This window comes from Phaethon lepturus, unplaced genomic scaffold, assembly GCF_000687285.1.
Source record: "Phaethon lepturus isolate BGI_N335 unplaced genomic scaffold, ASM68728v1 scaffold3883, whole genome shotgun sequence".
Classification (NCBI taxonomy): Eukaryota; Metazoa; Chordata; class Aves; order Phaethontiformes; family Phaethontidae; genus Phaethon; species Phaethon lepturus.
This window is the reverse complement of record NW_010528230.1, coordinates 20,555-40,471: the sequence shown is the minus strand read 5'-3', so window position 1 is coordinate 40,471 and position 19,917 is coordinate 20,555. Positions and strand designations below refer to the sequence as shown.

Below are 19,917 nucleotides of genomic sequence, written 5' to 3'. Positions count from 1 at the left end.
GGAAAGAAATTAGCATAAATTTTGACCATTGCTGCCATGTTCATTGTGCTCAACTAGGGCGTGGAGTTATTTAATTCTCTAAGAAATACCTTACAGCTTTCTTTGCACAAATGAATTTAACACCACCTCCAGTCCCACCAAAACACAAATAAAAACAACTTTCAACTGATTAGGAGTGCTGTTAAATAACAAGCAAAAGACATCCATGGTTCTTAATCCTTCAGGGATCTTCACAAAGAAGGCCTTCAAGGAATCTGCCCAGCAGTCTTCTCCAAACTCTTTGTACTGTAATACTCAATCCTGGCATACATACTGGAAATGATGTATCGGGTATCTTGATATATCATGAAGATCATGCACTTTACCCAGGTAGTTATTCTAACTATGCTACAGAACACATGGAAGATCTTTGCTTTGATCTGGAAATTGATGTCATGGTAGGTGTAGAAAACATGATAATTAGACCAGGCACGTCCTAGCTCATCCAAGCAGAGCCTATTATCTTCACTCCTATTTGTCTTGATGTTGAACAACTCCTTATGCACACAGAAATCTTCAATTGTAAACCCTACTAGTGAAATTATTTCTTAATTTACCTCAAAACAGGCTTAAGACCCAAATCAGTGATATAATATAAACAGTAGAGCTGTTTTCTCTCATTAATGATATCTTTATCTCGTCAGACACCCCCTTCTAATAATTACAATGGTTACATTCCACAGAGGAGGCACACAGAATGCCAATAGTACAAAAATATATCTTTACTCCTTTGGTAACAGCATAAAATACTTAATGCACCACTACAACCATGAAAGTGCTCCAAGCTTTCAATGGCTCCCTCAGGGAGGCATGCCTCTTAAATCATTAAAAAACATTTTCTGGCAGCTCATCCAGTCTTCCAGCAGCCATCATTAATTTCTAAAAATTTCAACTATTCCTCACTATCCTATCCCCAGAAAAAGTAACACAAAAAGTAGTAATTAATAAAACCAAACCTATATATGAATCCTATTACTTTACAAATCTGGACTCCAAGCAAGACAGAGCAGAAATGAGTCTACTTTTAAGAGAGCTCATGACTATTAAAAGGCCCCCAAAAAGAAGTCTTCAGTCATTCCTTTCCATCCACTTCCATCACTTCCCAAGTCTGGGGGCCTGAAAGCCTCTTCTGGATCCATAGTTTTCCTTTCTTCTAAGCTTCTACATGCAAATACTAAAGTAGCCATATACTAAATGCTCAGATGCCACCAATGCAGGTAGCTCAAAAAGAGGCCTGTTTTTTAGCCAATGTTATCACTCCTTTCAAAACATCTACAACAGCAACAAGACAAACTCTTGGATACAAAGCAAATCATGTAAGTTGAACCAGGTAAGTCTAATGGAAGGGGAAACACTGAATACTGCTTTGGATACAGTCTCCACCTTCCACCGAAGGCACAAAACTGCCAACTTAAAAGCAACATGACAGGCTGCAGGCATTAACTAAACTCAGGTAACTTGGGTTCCGTGAAAGAACCATGAATATCTCAAATGGTATTTCCCCACTTTGCCGGTTAACTTTAAATTGAGAGAACGGAAAGGCAGGTTCTACGTCCCTGATCAGTCAGAGGGACTGTTATCTGCAATTACCTGGTATCCTAAGTTTTTGTAACAGAGTTCTGTTCTACATACAGAAATGCTTTTGTACCCGTTAGAATGGATCACACAATCATGTGGATTTGGGTTTTCATGACTGGTGTTATTAAAAGGTATTCCAGGAAGAAATGGTACACTGTCCTCTTTCTAAATGTATGTAATATTTTGAAACTTCCTTCCTCCTAATTCTGTGCAATATTAGCCACTATCATCAATGTGATTTTCAAGTTTATGCAAGTTTTTCAGTTTCTCAAGAAGACACTGAAGACAAAGCAATTCCTCAATGTCAAATATTGTAATAGTCTTCATATCTTCCGTCTATTAATTTGAGAATTACAGTATAACCATAGTAGGGAATGAAGCTTGATAACTGGCACAGAAAATAGAAATATAACATCAAGAAATATAACATCAGAGACTCAGCATGTCTCTTCTGTGGTAAGATATGTTTGGCTAAGAGTCCATAAAACCAGTCATAATCATCTTGTTTCTTCCACAAAAGTAATTTCATGTCCCTCAATACTGCATAAGATTTCTTGCTACCTACCTTAAAGGCTAAGGAAATCCCCCCTTGCCATTATACAAGACACAAGGTTACTTATAGAAGAACTGGAAATAGAGCTTGGGTCTCTCAAATATGAGACAGATGATTTACCCATACAGCTTTTCATAATGAATATACCAAAATCTGTACTTAATACAGACTACTTAATAGTCTGGCTACAAAACCCTTTCCCATCTGGAGCCAGCAAAATGAACTGCCAGTCCTTTTTGCAATTTAACCAAAGCCACTAAAAAGTATATGTAATGCTGTGTTCATTTTCATTCTCAATATTAGCTTAAGTTGCAATGATCTAAAAAGATCCTAAGTTGAACCACAACTAGTTAACTTTCAAACAATAGAAACATTTTTCAATTTTTCTTTTATAAAGTTCGTATCTATTAATGTTTTCTAACACAAATATCCTATAATGAAGTCAACCAAAAAAGTGTGACAAAGTCACCACTAACTTTCTGGTCCTTTTGTGGATATTATAGAATAGTACAATTACAAGAAAATATGAGAACTCATGCTTCTTTCAGTGCATGGAACTGTACTGCAAATGGAGCAGAGGGTTGTAAGGAAGAAAAATTATGGTAATGATTTTGAAGTAAAAAGCTAGAACAGTACTACTTTTATACCTCTAACAGTCTTCCCAAGAAATACTGATATTAAGGTATTTATTTATTCTACCTTGTCTTGGAGTGTAATCCTCTCAAGAGGACCTAGTTTCTGTCCCAGCAGATTGCACACTGACAGAGATTTTAACAAGCCTTGGTAACTAGCTTCTTTTGAAGCTCAGCAAAAGATTCTAGGTAGGTAAATGGAGTTTGAGGAGTTCAAAGACAAGGGAACACACTGAAGGAATTAAGCCACATCTTCAGAAAGAATGTGCAAGCTAACTATGAGTAGATCGCCATAAACAGCATAACCTTCTTAAAATTTTCCTAAGCATATGTATGCGTATCTACTACATTTTACATACATTTAAAAAATTATGGCTAATACAAAGGACTATTAGATCACGCAGGAAGATACAAAATGCTTCAAGTACCATGGCATTATCACTATCTTGTTCATATTGCTCATCTACCTTCCCTTCTTTCTCTGTTCCTGTCTAGACTAAGATTAGACGCAGGCATACCTTGTCAAGCCCAGAGTATTACGGATTCTACAGTAACAACTATGTTTAGTCAACCAAAGAAGTTCCTTTAAGTACAGAAATGAGAAGAGGCAATCAACAACAATAACAGCTAAAAGAGACTAACCTCATCTCTATGCTTCTGACAAAAGACCAAAAACTGAGATACTGCATCGCCCTTTCTGCTTCGCGGAGTAGATGCTGGAGTTTTCTTTCTATTGAGAGGGGAGCCTATCCCTCGTTTGGATTCTGCCTGTTCGGATGACTTTTGAGGAGTAATATTCTTAGCTCCCGACTGACTGCTTTCTTGCATATCATCAGTGGCAGACAATTTTGATGTCCTTCTCCTCCTCTTGTTAGGAATGCCAGACTCCTTCATCGACTTCAGACTTGGAGTGGTTTCTTCGTTTGAGTAAGATAACTCATCTATCTCCTCTAATGGTTCCACAGCAATGCCAACTTCCTTTGCCACTCGAGGATTAAGATGAGGTCTGTCCCTAACATAGATGAAGGTGTACTTGGCCTTCCGTTCTTCCACTGTCATGCCTACTGCTTCACTTGCTTGCTTAACACCCATCTCCCACTGTGGCCGCAGCTTCCCTGAAACAGGCTTTAACATCTGCAAGATAAGATGACAGTGTGAGAAATTTGCCCACTTGTGATTTCCAAATCCCAACATTAACACAAAACAACTGCAAGAGACTAAGTGTAATGTATAACTATAATTCAGACATTCAAATGGAATTATATTTGATAGCACTGATACCATGCATGAATCAATGACAAAGCAGAAGAGTACTGATTTTTAATAAGTAACAAATAGTGGTAAATCATCCCATTATTTGCAGCTCTAAGTGAATTACAAGACTACAAGTCTCTGTAAAACAAGCTGCCTTTAAAGCTTTCTAGAGTATCTGTTTGTATCTGTACATACCTGTAACAGTAAAATAAAACCTGGATATCTTGTCCAACTTGGTAGCCTCTTACCTTTATTTTCTCTGCTTTAGTGAGGGCTTGTTTTGCACTTTCCTGGCATAATTGTTCAAACTGGTCTTTTTCTTTGAAGGGCACAAGGCTCTTCTCAAATATCCAGGCTCGCTCTGGGGCATCTCCAAAGAATTGAACATGGTATTGACGAAAACTCTTTTTCTGTCCTGGAAATTAAAAATGAATGTGTTTAAGATACATCTTAGGTTGTTTTCTGTACTTTCAGACTTGAAGACTTTTTGTAAGCTGCTACAGTTCCTATGACAAAAGCACAGTAGAACTGGTTAACCTTTCAAAAAGACACTCAACCAGCTTGAAAGTCTCTGAGCTATAATCTATGAAGTTTGACACAAAAGCCCAATAGTTTAATTCCAAATAAGAATATGCCTTGCTAAATTAACTTAAGGTTACAATCATCTGTCAGTGCTTTCCATAATATATTAACTTACATGTAGGCCTGGATGTTTCTGAAAATGCTACATATGAAAAAATTTCCAAAGCTTGGATTGCCTGTGCACTCAGTCTCATCTCTGATTCTCTCACACAGTAATTATCTTCTCCTCGTCAAGAAAATGTTGCTTAACTAGGGACTACTGAGTGCCAATGACTTAAGCTGTCTATGGTGAAATAATTGATAACTTTTCAGGATGTCCCGTAATTTACCAGGATGTCCTAGCTACAGACAGAGAGATGACACAGACTATGTTTACAACCAGCTGTAAAGATCTGCCTCTGAGCAGCCAACAGTCAAGCAGACATAGACACTCTATTCCTTTTACAGTATAATGTTGGACAGCTGTAACTGCCTAATTAAGGAGTCTAAATAATAGTGCCTACCACTAGAATCATTGGACCTATTTGTGAATCTTCAGATAACTTCTGTAGGCTGAATTCGTATCAGTGCTCCTGGATCAAGTAGTGGAATTCATTAAGGGTTGTTATATACAAAGATACAATTTTTGGCTCACAGAATCCTGGAACCACTAGTTATTGAAGGTTTGGGAGAGTTTTCTGGGGACCCACCACTATTACTTGTCTTTTTCTGTACCCCAGCATCTGTGATTGACCACCACAGTCAAAGACAGGCCACTGAAGATGGAGCTTTAAGTCTGACTCAGTATGGGCGTTCTCATGTCAAAGTGTCCATCCCACAAGTTGAAATGTACGAACTTTTCTCAAGCCTAACCAGCTGGAATGATGCAATAAGTATTAGCATTCATAAATCCACATTGTTTATAAACACTGTTGATCCCAATCCTAGAAATGAGAAATACACAGAGACCTAGCTGAGTATTTCTACAACTCCCAGATAAAAGAACTCTTCTGTTTGGAACAGGAGACTTTTGATAGTGCCTCAATTGTAAACGGTAGATGGAAGATAATACATGACTGGAAATATGTACTGATGGAAATATGCACCTCAGTGTGCATTCATCTGTTATGATTCCTGCCCAGAACTAGTCAAACTTCCTGAAAGAAAAGGCAGGCCCCAAGCCAACTCCAGAGCAAATATCAGAAATGACCATCATCCATATTACTTCAAAGAGATGGAAGTTAACACCTCAAAGTACATAGGCCCTTTCTGTTAGTACTCCACAGGTTGCATTCAGACATATGACATTGTTTTTTGCTAGAGCGATTTCTATAGTGTCTTATAAAAAGCCACCACAGAGACTCTTAATAATGAAGCGTAAACCTTGCTCCTTTCAAGGAGCAAAGTAATTCAGATAGGAACAAATAAAGAGCTTTATTTCTCTCAAAATCCAGCTCTTTATCTCCTAATAGACCTAATCAAAGACTAAAATCACAAGGACTGCCTGATCAAAACTCTGAAAGACTGCTACAAGAAAAGTTTGTCTGAGGAGTCTATAATAGCCATTCTAGCAATTGTATGAATGCTTGAAAGAGTTCTGAAGAAGCCATTTCGTTTACTACCAACATTGAGTCTAGCTATAATCCTAGAGTTCCTCATTCACTCACTCTTAAAAACCTCCTATGAATGAGACCACACCATTTCTCCAGGCAATCCACCCCTATGCTTCACTATCTTTATCCCTTCCAAGTTCTTCTTAATATGTAGTCTAAATATTCATTGCTACTAAGCTCTCTTTTTCCCAGAACAAGAAGAGTTTATGCCTTTTCTTCTTTGCATATAAGTTATTTAAGACCAGTTACTGGGTTCTCCTTTATCTTCTCCTTGTCAGAGTAAACAGCCCCAGTTCCTTCAGTCTGCCCATTCAGGTAGACTCTTAGATTTCTGTTCATGCTGTCCTCAGAACCTTCTCTGTCTGGTCCACATTTCTTGAAATGAGATGGTCCAAATGGGACGAAATGAATACAGTACTCCTGCTGAGGCCATTCTACCACTGGAAAAGCAAAGGATCTACTTCACGCTTTTTATAAGCAGCACTATTAATTTATGTCAGTGTGACTTTGGTCTTTCTGCAAAGAAAACTACAATGGGTTATTACAACTCTCAGATTCCTTTCTGTGAAAATGCAGCTTTCCACTCATATCCCAGCTTGATCACCTACCACTGTAAAAATTCAACACTTACTCCTACTGACCTGCATTTTTTTTTCAGACCACAGCTCCAAAGTGTCAAGAGTATTCTGATTTCAAATCCTACACGTTTACAGTCCTTCCACATTGGAAATTTGCAATTCCAATGCAAATTTCAGATGTATATTCTAGTCCATTTTCCAATTTCCCAATGCAACCCTTGAAAACTACATAAAAACAAAACCACAAAAACACTCCTTTCCCAAACCTGGAAATACATAGTTAAAGGTTACTGAAATCTCTGGTGACAAGTAAATGCCCTATTCTGTTCATAATAACAGAAGCTGATACTTTTGCTTGATCTAATAAAATATATCAAAGTATTTAGAAGCCTAAATATCAAACCAAAGTTACGTGCTCCTACTGTGGTTTGATATTCTTATTAACTTCTTGCTTTTCTCCTTAATCTGCAAGTTTTCTGGATTCTGTTTTCAGGTTTTCCAAACTTTCAGTACAGTTTGGCAATACATAGTAAAAAATAGTTTATAGTGCTCAGCTGGAGTTCAAACTAGTGAGGGATGCAATGTGCAGCAAGAAGATTTTCTGAAAATACAACAGTAGCAAAAGAAAGGCTAAGGAATGCTCACTGGGGCAGGACATTGAGTCACAAAAGACACAGAAAAGGCTGGGATACTCTACGCCTTCTCAGTCTCAGGGTTTTGTTTGTTTGTTTTTTAAACTGTAACATCTGCCCCCAAGCCTCCAGATCCATTAGTCTAGTGATAAAGGCTGCAAGACTGAGGCACTACCCACAGCATATTGAGGAAAAGTCAGGGAGCACTTGATCAAACTGGACATCTTTGAGATTATGGGACCAGATGGGATGCCTCAGAAAGAGTAGAAAGTGTTGGCCAAGGTGATTGCAAGGGTGATCTCTATAGTTTTTGAAGGGTCACAACCATCAGGGGAGATACCTGACAACTGGAAAAAGGCAAAAATTGCAAACATCACACCTATCTTCAAGAAAAACAAGAACAATCTGGGGAACTACAATATAGGCTGACTAGCTTACTCTCAATACCTACAAGACTATGGGTTGAATTCTCCTAAAAAGACATGTCGAAGCACATGAAAGACAAGAAGGTGTCTGGGAATAGCCTGCACAGACTCACCAAGGGCAAACTGTTCCTAATGAATCTGACTCACACAGTGCTAATAAAAAAGGCAACGGACACAAGTTGAAACAAAGGAAATTTCAGCTAGATAAAGGGAAGAGTCTCCTTGCCATAATGGCTGCCAGTCACTGGAACAAGTTGCCCAGAAAGCCTGTGAAGTCTCCATCCTTGAAGACATTAAATATTTGACTTCACAAGGCCCCGAGCAACCTGCTCTAACTTGGAGACCATATTACTTGCAGAGGTCATTTCCAATCTTTACTACTTTATCATTCCACAACCAGCACAGATAATGGCAAGGGATGCAAAGAATAGTAAGAAGGGCTCCTGTCAGCCAGAAAAGGAAGGTCAAAGAAAGCATGTTTCCCATTAGGAGCAAAACTGGCAAACTGGTAAACAAGGAATGAGGAGAAGGCTAAGGTACTCAACGACTTCTTTGCCTCAGTCTTCACTGACAGTGTCTTCCCACACCTCTTGAGCCTGCAAGATATGGACTGGAGGAGCGAAGTCCCTCCCACTGTAAGAGAAGATCAGGTTCAACACCACCTGAGGAACCTGAACACGCACAAGTCCATGCGACCTGACAAGTTGCATCCCAGAGGGATTCCTGAGGGAATTGGCTGATGTAGTTGCCAAACCACTCTCCATGATATTTGAAAAGTCATGGCAAGGTGAAATCCCTGGAGACTGGAAAAAGGGAAACATTGCACCCTTTTTTAAAAAGGGTCGAAAGGAGGACTCTGGGAACTACCAACCCGTCAGCCTCAGGTCTGTGCCTGCGAAGATCATGGAACAGATCTGCCTAGAAGCTATGCTAAGGCACATGGAGGACAGCGAGATGATTTGAGAGCACCAACATGGCTTCACCAAGGGCAAGTCCTGCCTGACCAACCTAGTGGCCTTCTATGATGGAGTGATCACATCAGTGGACAAGGGAAGAGCTACGGATGTTGTCTATCTGGATTTCTGTAAGGCCTTTGACACGGTCCTCCACAACATCCTTCTCTCTAAATTGGAGAGCTACGGATTTGATGGGTGGACTGTTCGGTGGATGAGGAATTGCTTGGATGGACACATCCACAGGGTCCACACAGATCACATCCAGTGGTCAATGGCTCAATGTCCAGATGGAGGTTGGTGACGAGTGGTGTCCCTTGGGGGTCTGTACTGGGACCAATACTCTTTAGTATCTCTGTCAATGACATAGTGGGATCGAGGGCACCCTCAGCAAGTTTCCAGATGACACCAAGCTGAGTGGTGCAGTTGACACGCCTGAGGGACGGCATGCCATCCAGAGGGACCTGGACAAGCTTGAGGAATGGGCCCATGTGAACCTCATGAGATTGAACAAGGCCAAGTGCAGGGTCCTGCACCTGAGTCGGAGCAACTTCCGGTATCAGTACAGGCTGAGGGATGAAGGGATGGGGAGAAGCCCTACCAAGAAGGACTTTGGGGTACTGGTGGATAAAAAGCTGGAGGTGAGCCAGCAACATGCACTTGCAGCCCAGAAGGCCAACCATATCCTGGGTTGCATCCAAACCAGCGTGGTCTGCAGGGCAAGGGAGAGGATTCTGCCCCTCTGCTCTGCTCTGGTGAGACCCCACCTGCAGTGCTGTGTCCAGCTCTGGAGCCCGCAGCACAGGAAAGACATGGATCTGCTGGAGAGGGTCCAGAGAAGGCCACAACAATGATCAGAGGGTTGGAACACCTCTCCTGTGAGGACAGGCTGACAGAGTTGGGGTTGTTCAGCCTGGAGAAGAGAAGGCTCTGGGGAGACCTTATTGCAGTCTGCCAGGACTTAAAGGGGGCCTATAACAAAGATGGAGACAGACCTTTTAGCAGGGCCTGTAGCACAAGAAGTAATGGTTTTAAACAAAAAGAGGGTTTTAAACAACAAGATTTAGACTAGGTCTAAGGAAGAATCTTTTCATGATGAGGGTGGTGAAACCCTGGCACAGGTTGCCCAGAGAGGTGGTAGATGCCCCATCCCTGGAAACATTCCAGGTCAGGCTGGACAGGGCTCTGAGCAACCTGATCTAGTTGAAGATGTCTCTGCTCACTGCAGGGGGGTTGGACTAGATGACCTTTAAAAGATCCCTTCCAACCCAAACTACTCTATGATTCTATTACTATAAGCCTCAAAAGTTTCAGGTATCAGAACAGAGAACAAAGCTGCAAATGATATTAAGAAATGGTACAGACTTCTACTTAAAAATGTCATTAAAACTTCGTAGTCCCCGCATTTAGAATCCACTAATGTTTTCTGTAGATAACCGTATTGATTCTGTGAATCACAGAAAATCTAGGGTTTTTTTGGATTAAGGACTGCTTTTAGTAAAGCATAATCATCAGGAGTATTTACTTCCCAGTAGCTTTCAATAAAATTTTTAGCCCGTACCACTTCTCCAAGCATCTCCATAAAAACAATGAAAAATACCATCAGATTTTTTTTTTTAAGAAGACTCCACACACTTTCATTGATCACAATTTTGGTATCTTCAGAGAATGTTCAGAGTTAAAAAGACAGAGTGGAGAAAACCCCTATGTCTGCTATATGCTCAAGAATAGTGGTTACATGATTTTAAGATTCCTCTTGATGACAAGGAGCTGATTCAGTTACTGATACAATTGAACAGATAAAATAAAGAACAGAATTTTCCCAAAGTAATGGCTATGTATACCTGAAGAAATCTGGATGTTTCTAGCATCACTGACGTACCTTTTAGTTTAGTGTAGGAATGGAGAACAGGATCAGCAGAAACCATACATGGCCACCATGGAAAACCAGACACTTTTGACCACACTAGATCTCCTATATTGTACTTCAACAGATGGACTTTGTCTTCTTTGATGGTACTTTGAGTTGAATCTCTCTTAGCAGGAGCCTTAAAAGATAAAAGAAGAGAAAAAACCAAAAACTATCACCATGTTTCTTCAGATATGCACTAGGGTTACTAAATAGCACATAACAAACTACAGTTTGTATTCTGTTTAAGCATTCTCATTATGTGTAAATACACAGAGAATGGTAATGGACACGAGGGAAATAAGAAATAGTTCACCAGAATAAAGAGCTATCATGTTTACTAATAAACTATATTTCATGTGTAATAAAAACTTTAAGTCATAATTTTTGTTCTCTCACAGCAAAAGATTCCAAATTCCATTTATGTTTTTGTTTTTAGTTAGAAATATTGGCAAGTAAGCTGTGGTTTGCCTTTATCTTTTTCAGTAACTGCTGAAAAACCATCACGAATGCTTACTTTAATTTCGAACACATTAACTGAGCACTGGATGTAGATGTATAAGAGCCAACCTCCCTCTGTATTGAATATTACCAATCACGTTAAGCGTTATACACAGAAATGTGTTCTTAGATTTTAAAAAAGTAATTAAAGTACCACACTAGAGTAGACCAAAATACTGTCTTTATGTCTGAATAGAAATTACATAAATATTCAGTTAAAAAAAACAGAACTCTGCATCCTTCAGCTGTCTTTTTACATACTGAGAATGTGTGACATGAACCCTTCCCCACACCCTTTTGCAGGATTTTTTTCTGTTCCAGTTCTAGCAATAAAAGTTAGTGAATGCTCAGCTGGTGCTCTAAAGCTATTTTAGCTATTGGAAAACAATTGCAGAACTATTTCCACTTCAAGGGATAGATTTAACTACATGAGAATTTGTGTTCCCCTATGACAGACACACATTTTTACTGCATCATAACAAAGTTCAGCAACACAGACATTTATTCACAAACTAAAACCATTTAGCTACATTTTGTCTTTTTGGCTTCATCTGTTCTTTTTGATACAAACAATGAATGTCTTTATCTAGGTAAGCACTAACTCTGGATAGAAGAAAGCACAGAATGTGTCTCATTATGGGTATCTGTAAAAAAAAAAATTCACCTATTTTTAATTTGCCTTTTTGTTTTTCTAGTACTAAATTTATGTGCAACACATTGTATCATTCATCTTACATAGCACCAGCTCAACATACAGAAGGCAGACCAGAACTTCAGGCTTTCAGGGGATTTAATGTTAGAGCTGGAGCAAAATTCTGGTTTAATTAATTAAAAGTGGCAAGAGAAAAGAAAGAACACTGTTAAGAAACCAGAAATCTAAAATGTAGAAAGGAGTATTTGGAGCATGTTGAATCAGAGTAGATCAGGTTACCTTGTACAGATTTTAAAATCCACTGAATACTACCATAACTAATTACACATTATTTTCCAAACAGAAACAACAAAATTCTTTGATGCGTGACAAGAGCATAGAGATTTTGTTTTGCTATTCAAACATAGAGGTACATCCAATAAAAAACCCTGAAGCTTAATGTACTCAAACTCCTTTCCTCAAAGCTTTTAAAGCTATGCCTGGTAAACATACATGATGCTATGTCATCTGATTGTTAGGGACAGTTACTCATCTAGTTGTTAGGGACAGTTACTCATCCAGTGATTCAGCTTTTCTGATGAATTCCGGCTTGGTTCATGCGCCTCCAGCTAGAGCCATGTTCCCATGTCTCAAGGTTTTTGGCTCGCTAAAGATTCTGTAAGACTGTCAGAAAACCCCTCCTGCTGAGCTTGCATCAAGTCCAACAGTCTCAATAGACCTAAAGGATTCCAAGCAGATGTGAAAAATCAAATGCTCCTTCTAGCAGTTAAACATGACATGAAAAGTTATGTTTAGAAGCTAAAAATTAAGAAATACATATGCTGCGAACGGATCCAGAAAAACATTAATCCTAACAGACACAAACTGACCTCAGCATTTAAACTAAATAGGTGGAATGAAAATATTTTTCAATGAGTTAACTTTTCAGAGATGTAAAAGTTACTCAGGATTCTGAATCTCATTTTTAATTTATGAGTCCCTGTATTTTTCGGAAAGTGCAACTAAGCTGCAAAGATTTACGACTACAGTCTGAGAGGGAGCTGGCTGGAATAATGAAAAGGCTCTAGCAGTGCTGCTTATTGCAGTATAATCTAAAAGGGGTGGCAGCATAGGGTTGAATACCGCATTTCAATATATCTCAAAATACTTCACAAATTTTAAGTATTCACAGAATTATTTTACTATACTGGATCATGATAAAAAATTTGAAAATGACAGGCTCTGATAAAACCTGCAATGTTAATCTACACAACAATTGCTGTATTTGTTTTTGTTTATTGATAAAATGCGCATACTTTAAAGAATGGAAAAATACAGCACAGAATTCTAGATACATAACATTAAGAGCTCTCATATGAAGTTATTTTAAAACCTATACAAAATATCACCATGAACTCGCTCACTTCTATCTGACTTTCCCATACCATTCTGGTTTAGTTTGATTTTCTCATTCTGGGAATTACTCTGATCTATCTAATAGGTATCTCAACAGTAAACAGTGAGGTGAAATACCCAGCATGTACTTGTGAGACAAGCAGCTGTGGGACATCAACAGCCTCTTCAGCATTTCCTCTCAAAAACATTTTTTGCAAATTGCCAACATAGCATTAAATGCTCAAGTATTTAAATTGTTTAAAAACATCAAAAAATGCTAGATACTGGAAGGCAGCTACTCACATAGATTTTATTTCAGTATCCAGGTTGGGTTATTTTAATTATTGATGGGATGAGATGGGAGGAAGAGAGCATTTCTAAACAAATTTGCCACCCAGTCCCCCAATGGCATCTACGTTCTCATGCAACGAGAGTTGGAGCTTGTTTACAAGATACTTGTACTCTATGCAATTTTTAAGAATAGGAAATCACCATTCAAGTTACACAGCAGTATAGAAAAAAAAGTAATGTGGCTTGTAGTTTTTTTTCCTCCAGAAGAAAACAAGAATTGCTGTTTAGGCAAATTTTCATTCCTAACAAAAATTCCTAACAATTCCTGTCAGACAGAACAGGGTATCTGAGTGTGCACCTGTGGAAGATGGAGAGGCAGGACTGGAAGCACACTTTTGGTGGTCTGTGTGAACACACCAGAAGAGAGGGAATACCTCCTCCTGCAATAGCTGATCAATTTTTTTCTGTGATGATACTTAAGCAAGCAAATTAAGATGGGAGACTCCTGGTTTAGAACACTATTGTAAAGCAAGGGAAGGTCACAAAAAATTAAACTATTTTAAAATACCTTCTCAATTTTTGGCTCTTTGTGTCTTTTTAATGACTTTTTATTGATTGAAATTGTTCTCATTTCTAATGAGATGTCCTATCTGTAAACGTCAACAAAGTAAAGCCTGTTGGGCTTTCTGTGCTGCACAAGAGCACAGAACAGTCTGCTTGCTGTCACTGCTAAGTAAGTCTGGACCGCTCCACGTATGCCTCATCCTGTTACCTTTTACTGCAGTTTTGACAGAAGTAAACAAATACATCTTTAGTTGCAGAATTTACCCTCCCTCTCCTTCCTTATTTATAGGCAAGCTCTGCAGCCTCTGAGATAGCTATCACCTCCATCTCCTTAGCCCCAAACTTTAAACCAGTTATGCTAAACAGAAGAAGGAAACAGCATGTGATCATATTTCTTTTCTACTTTGGGAAAGAATTCCAGAGGTTCTTTTCCCTTTCAAAACACTACAATGCAGAGAAGGTACATAAATGAGCAATCAAAGCCTGATTGAGCAGGTGATGACCAGTCCCAACACTGAGTACATAGGATATTTGACAGGCTCTGCACTACTCAGTATGGCAGACATTGAAATTCCTGAGTTTCTGGATTAGTATCCTAATTAAAGACTTGCTCTGAAAGGCAGCTAGAAGGATTTTAAGTTTATTTTGGCCAGAAGGGCGTGGAGTCTGGAATGGAATAATTCCCTTACTGCAACTGAGTTTTTCTGTGAGAAATTATACCTTGAAGAACACCAGTACCCTTAAAAACTCATCCGGGCCAGCAGCTGCAATAGGCTGAGAAGGACTAAAAAAAGAAAAGAAAACTTCACATGCTTTTCCTCCTCCCTTATCATATCACAGATTTGTTTGTCATTTCTCTCAGTACTTTCATAAGTGATGAGTGATAGGCAGACTGACAAGAATTTATGACACTGCTTGTCAGCATTCTACCAGCCCAAAGTGGCTTGGCCACAGAAAACACTGATATTTAATAAACTTTGCCTACATCTGATCAAAAGAGTCTAATCAGTTTCCATTTAGTCCTGGTCTGACTAATGAATATGGCGAGACAAGAACACACCAGGATTGACGGGTAATTACTAAGCTTAAAATTATCTTAAAATGACAAAAAAAAAAATTGCATTTAGGGATAGCATCTTTAGTGTACTGAAAGCTTTAGGTTCGTTTGCAGACTCTGTTATGAAAATATGATGATGAGTGTTTAGTAAACAAGGTACAAGTGTAAATTCTTTAAAAAAAAACCCAAAACACCTGTAAGGCTTACTAGGTGGTGTCAGATTGAGATAACTATCATTTTTTAAATGATCAGTGGTAGAGATACTAATATTCTCATTATCTATGTTGTGTATATATGTATGTGTGCATACATGTGCAAGCAATTATAAGCCCCGCAAACTATTGCCAATTACTGGAAGCATCAAAAAGCTAGTATTTCATTATACAAACTTGGAAAGCTATAGAAATAATTTTTAAAAAATTCATCTAACTGTAAATTGTCAAAAAGGGATTAGACAAAGAACAATGTTGAGAATTGGTGAAGAATACACCACCAGAATTTAATACTGGACAAGAAAAAAAGAGAACAATAAAGACAAGTGAAGACAGTAAATGCTCTCCTCTGTGTAACATAATGGGGAGATACATATTGAACAACTTGCAGATATCCGATATCTCCCTTTGTTTTAATTTTCAATTCAGTTCCATCCTGTATCAAAGAACTTCCACTGGACTGCACTATAATAGAAGGCTGCGCTACAAATACAGGCTACTTGCATGCCAGAATGAAAAAAAAAAAAAAAAAAAAAATCTACTAACATTACAAAGAAACTAAAACAAAATAATCAAGGTCCCTAAACAGAATACATGCAATTAAAATGTACTTTGAATCAAAGTTAGAACACACAAACTTAGACAGTCAAATTTGTTTCTTTACTATGGAAGAGATAACATTGCTTGCTGACCAAGACCACATATTTTTCTGGTCCTGCTATCTACTTGTGCTTTGTTTCACCCGCTAATACTCCCGATTTTCTATCATGGAGTTGTGTAATAAAAATAGAAGTAACAATGTTCTGTATCCTCTTGCCTTTCTATCACGAAAGATAGTGAACTAAGGAAGTGGTTGTAGAACAAACTCCATTCTTTTCAGAGGTTCAGGAGAGATGGTAGGCTTGTCTGGAGAAAAAGAGAGCAACAGAACAGAAAAGATTTTTTTTTTTTTTTTAATGTTGTTCTGTCACTTGAATTCACCAAAGATTAAGGACACTATAAACAAGCAAACAAACAAACTACGTAATAAGACAACTATTCCAAACATTTCTTCCCTGAAAAACCACCATCACAGTTATGTTCTTAGGAATGCTCTTGCTTCTTGAAAAATTCAGGAACTTCATTTGACAAAAGACAAATCACCATTCAATCTTCAGGCAAAGGAATGGAGGGATGCAGCTACTCTCCCATGAGTGATGCCCTGTCATTCAGGACAGAGAAATGGCTTCTTCTCACTCTGAGATTGAGGACAAATATCTCAAAGTCAGACCACTTCAAAACCAAAAATTACAGCTACAGCTGATTAAAATCTATGCACAACCCTCAACATACACTATTGCTTCAAATGAAAAGGGTGGCAACTTAAGTCTGTTAAAAAATGGCCAGTGCTCATTCTAAATTATTCTGTCTATAAAAATACAGTATCCTCAGAAACTTAACTGCCTTATTGTTTTGTTCTTTTTTCCCCCGCTAAGGTTCACATTGTAGTGAATATATATATATATTTATATATAAAAATAACTCACACATTATAGTACATCTGTTTATCCCAGGACAAGTCCTTAGAGGCCCTATGTTTATCCAAATACCTCCCACCTTCTGGGGTGTGGGGGAGTATATTTAGATAGTAACCACAAGTAACTGAACGTATTAAGAATTAAAACTAAGTTTTTTCTACTTTGTCTTCTTATATTCTGATTATTAGCTAATGGAAGAATGCTGTGTAATTACACATTCAGCAAACAACTGCCTACAGAGAGAATGTTTCAGGCAGAAGACTAAAGTGTAAACCAGACCCTCGCAAGATTAAGAGAAAATGGTGAATTATTACTACAAAATGGAGAAGGATGAGGAAACATGGAGAAAGAAGCAATGAGTTGGCAAAGTTTTGTGTTCCACCTTCAGTCAAAGGGACACCTTCAGTAGAGCATCCAAAGACTGCAGCCCTCAAAAGGCCATTGCATCAACCTCTGCACAATTAAATCTGCTACACCCTCGTAAAACAGGTATTATATTGTGCAGTGAGGTAAAGACTGAGGGGGAAGAGGACATGAAAAGTCCAGACCAAAACAAAACAAAAAAACGAACAAACTATACTGGGGGTTGGTTTGTTAGTTTTTCACATTTCTGAATTGTTTTATACCAAGTTATACATTTAATGAAAACCTTCCAAATTCAATTTTGAGAGCAATTACATTAAATTTATTTCTTCAAGTTATCTTTCTTGTCTTCTATTATTAACCACTTTTCTTCTATTACTAAAAGGAGGTAAAATCTGGCAGTGTGAAGAATTACATTTGCAGAAGATACTAGGTTAGAATCTTCCCGCCACAACCAGGATCTATTTCTTTTTCTTCAATGTGCTTAGACTGTAAAGCTATAAAACAAGAGGACAAAAATGGCTGAAGAAAATCGCTGCTCTACTTGTAGATACATTGAAAACTTTTCTGTGCTGGCTGGGGCTCTTTGAAACCAAATATAAGTTTCATGACAATAGGTTTGTTTCCTCCATTTCTTTCAACAAACTTATTTACAGGAGTTCGTGGATAGCATGCTGAATATCACCATGCAGGACCCTCCCCTCCAAGAGGGAAAGCAGGCAGAAGACAATAAAAATCCATTTAAGTTTAGACAGGTATTCATAACGTAGATTATGGATTTTAAAACATGATAAAAGCTCAAATTTGTATTTTAAATCAACCACTAAACTGGTTACCTTTCAATTCTTTTTTTCTGGCTTTGGTTCCCTCATTAGCAAATCTCCAGCAGATGAGAATTTTTTAAAGATGTTTTTACATTTAAAAACAAATCTGTCTATCCAAATCAGCAATATTCTTTTACACAAACCCTATGTAAGCAAGTATTTTAGAAATAAACTGAACATGGTATTCTAGTAACTAGAATTCACAGATAGATGCAGTAAGATACAAGTTCTGGAATACTTCCCAACCCCCGATCTTTCTTAAAAGTGTGGAAAGCAGTTTCTTTCAGCTGCTTTACTGAATTTCTGCATTTACATTTAGATGACCTCTTAAATTGCAAGTTACTGGCTTATTATTGAAAGGTTCCATGTTTTAGAAATAGGTATTTAAATTAGATAAGGTCTGATCAGAATGAATGAAACCTTCTTTTACACTTCGTATTAGAAAAAGATTTCTGCCTGCATCCAACTTCTCTGACCTTCACCGGTCTTCAAAAGTTTAAACCTTTGATGCGGTATCTTGGTATATAAGACAGTGCGGATATGAGATGCTACAGAACTCTGGAAAAGCGTAACTATAGAGCCATGAGGAAGTTTGGCATGGCAAACAGTTACTTCTCAATAACTTCCATATGGATTTCACATAGGATAACAGAATGAAAGCTAAGTCATCTCAGTGTATCTACAGATTTTCAGAATGCCATATCCAAATGTATTATCATCTGCATGTACAATGGTTTTACATACTTTCAAGTATGTTTTACAGTTTCATGTATACTTTCAAGACCAGAATCTGTATCAGGGCCTTACCCTGAGCACTATCCTACACCCTTGTAGAGTTCAGTAGGAAAGTTTTCTCAAAACACTTTCTTTATCTTCCTCTTGGTTACTCAAACACATTCAAATTAGCAGGTAGATGTTCTGGATCCTAATAAGCTTGGTAGAAAACAGAAAAACCCAAGCCCAGGTCATACTGCCAACGGGCAACTACATTTACAGAACATTGTTTTCTGCTGAAGGCAGATACTTACCTCTACTCTTTTTTGCAACAAGAACACTTCTGAAAGAAGCTGTCCAGGCTTAAATAGAACAAATGCTCATTTGGCATAAAAGGTCTCTGTTAGTTAACAAATAGTTTGACATAGTCCAAGTACTACTTTGCTTTTGAGATTAGACCTTTAAAATGGATTCCCATACATAAAAGCAGGCACAAGAGGTTTCTATCCAGGTTCTGTTGTTACATACAAGTAGTAGGTCCTCCTCTTCTAGAGATGAAATGCAAGAAACAGTATCAGTGGTTAATCAGCCTAGGAGCAAGTGGGGGAGGAACCCCCAAAAAACCTTAAGACAGACATTTCCTTGATTTGAAAATGCTGAAGCATATTCCAGAAACATTTCCTTATTTTCAGCAATAAAAGATACACAGAAAACCTGGGGAAACTCCAACCAGAAATGCCCCAACTCCGTAGGACTACTAAAATAGATCAGTCCTTGCAGTGCAACATCATGAAGCACGTGATCAAAGTGCTATCAATTCTACAAGAACTAAGATCCCAAATTATTTTACTTCATTACAAGCATCCTCAACATTTGAGTTGACATACATTATCAAAACAACAAATCACCCCCCTCCCCCATCTTTTCTAGCATTCGTTGCTGCTATGAGGCAACATTCACTTCTTCACACAAGTGCAGCAGGGCTTGTTTAACAACTGTCTGTGCAAGGTCTAGTTTTCCCTCTTGCACTGGGCTTCCAAGTAAAGCATTTTTATAAACTCTCTTTGTGAGAAGGGAATTAATTCCTTATTATTGACAACTTAGTTTTAGTCACTGCCTAT

General features: G+C 38.1%; 1 protein-coding gene across 1 annotated transcript in view; it reads right to left on the bottom strand.

Annotated features, from left to right (window-relative positions):
* WHSC1 (Wolf-Hirschhorn syndrome candidate 1) overlaps positions 1–19,917 on the bottom strand; it is a 60,979-nt gene that overhangs the window by 33,822 nt on the left and 7,240 nt on the right. The window contains exons 2-4 of the mRNA XM_010283594.1: positions 10,701–10,866; positions 4,305–4,471; positions 3,445–3,936 (exon numbers count right to left, since the gene is read on the bottom strand). Coding sequence (XP_010281896.1) covers positions 3,445–3,936; positions 4,305–4,471; positions 10,701–10,866 — 825 coding nt within the window. The remainder of the gene's footprint in view (positions 1–3,444; positions 3,937–4,304; positions 4,472–10,700; positions 10,867–19,917) is intronic.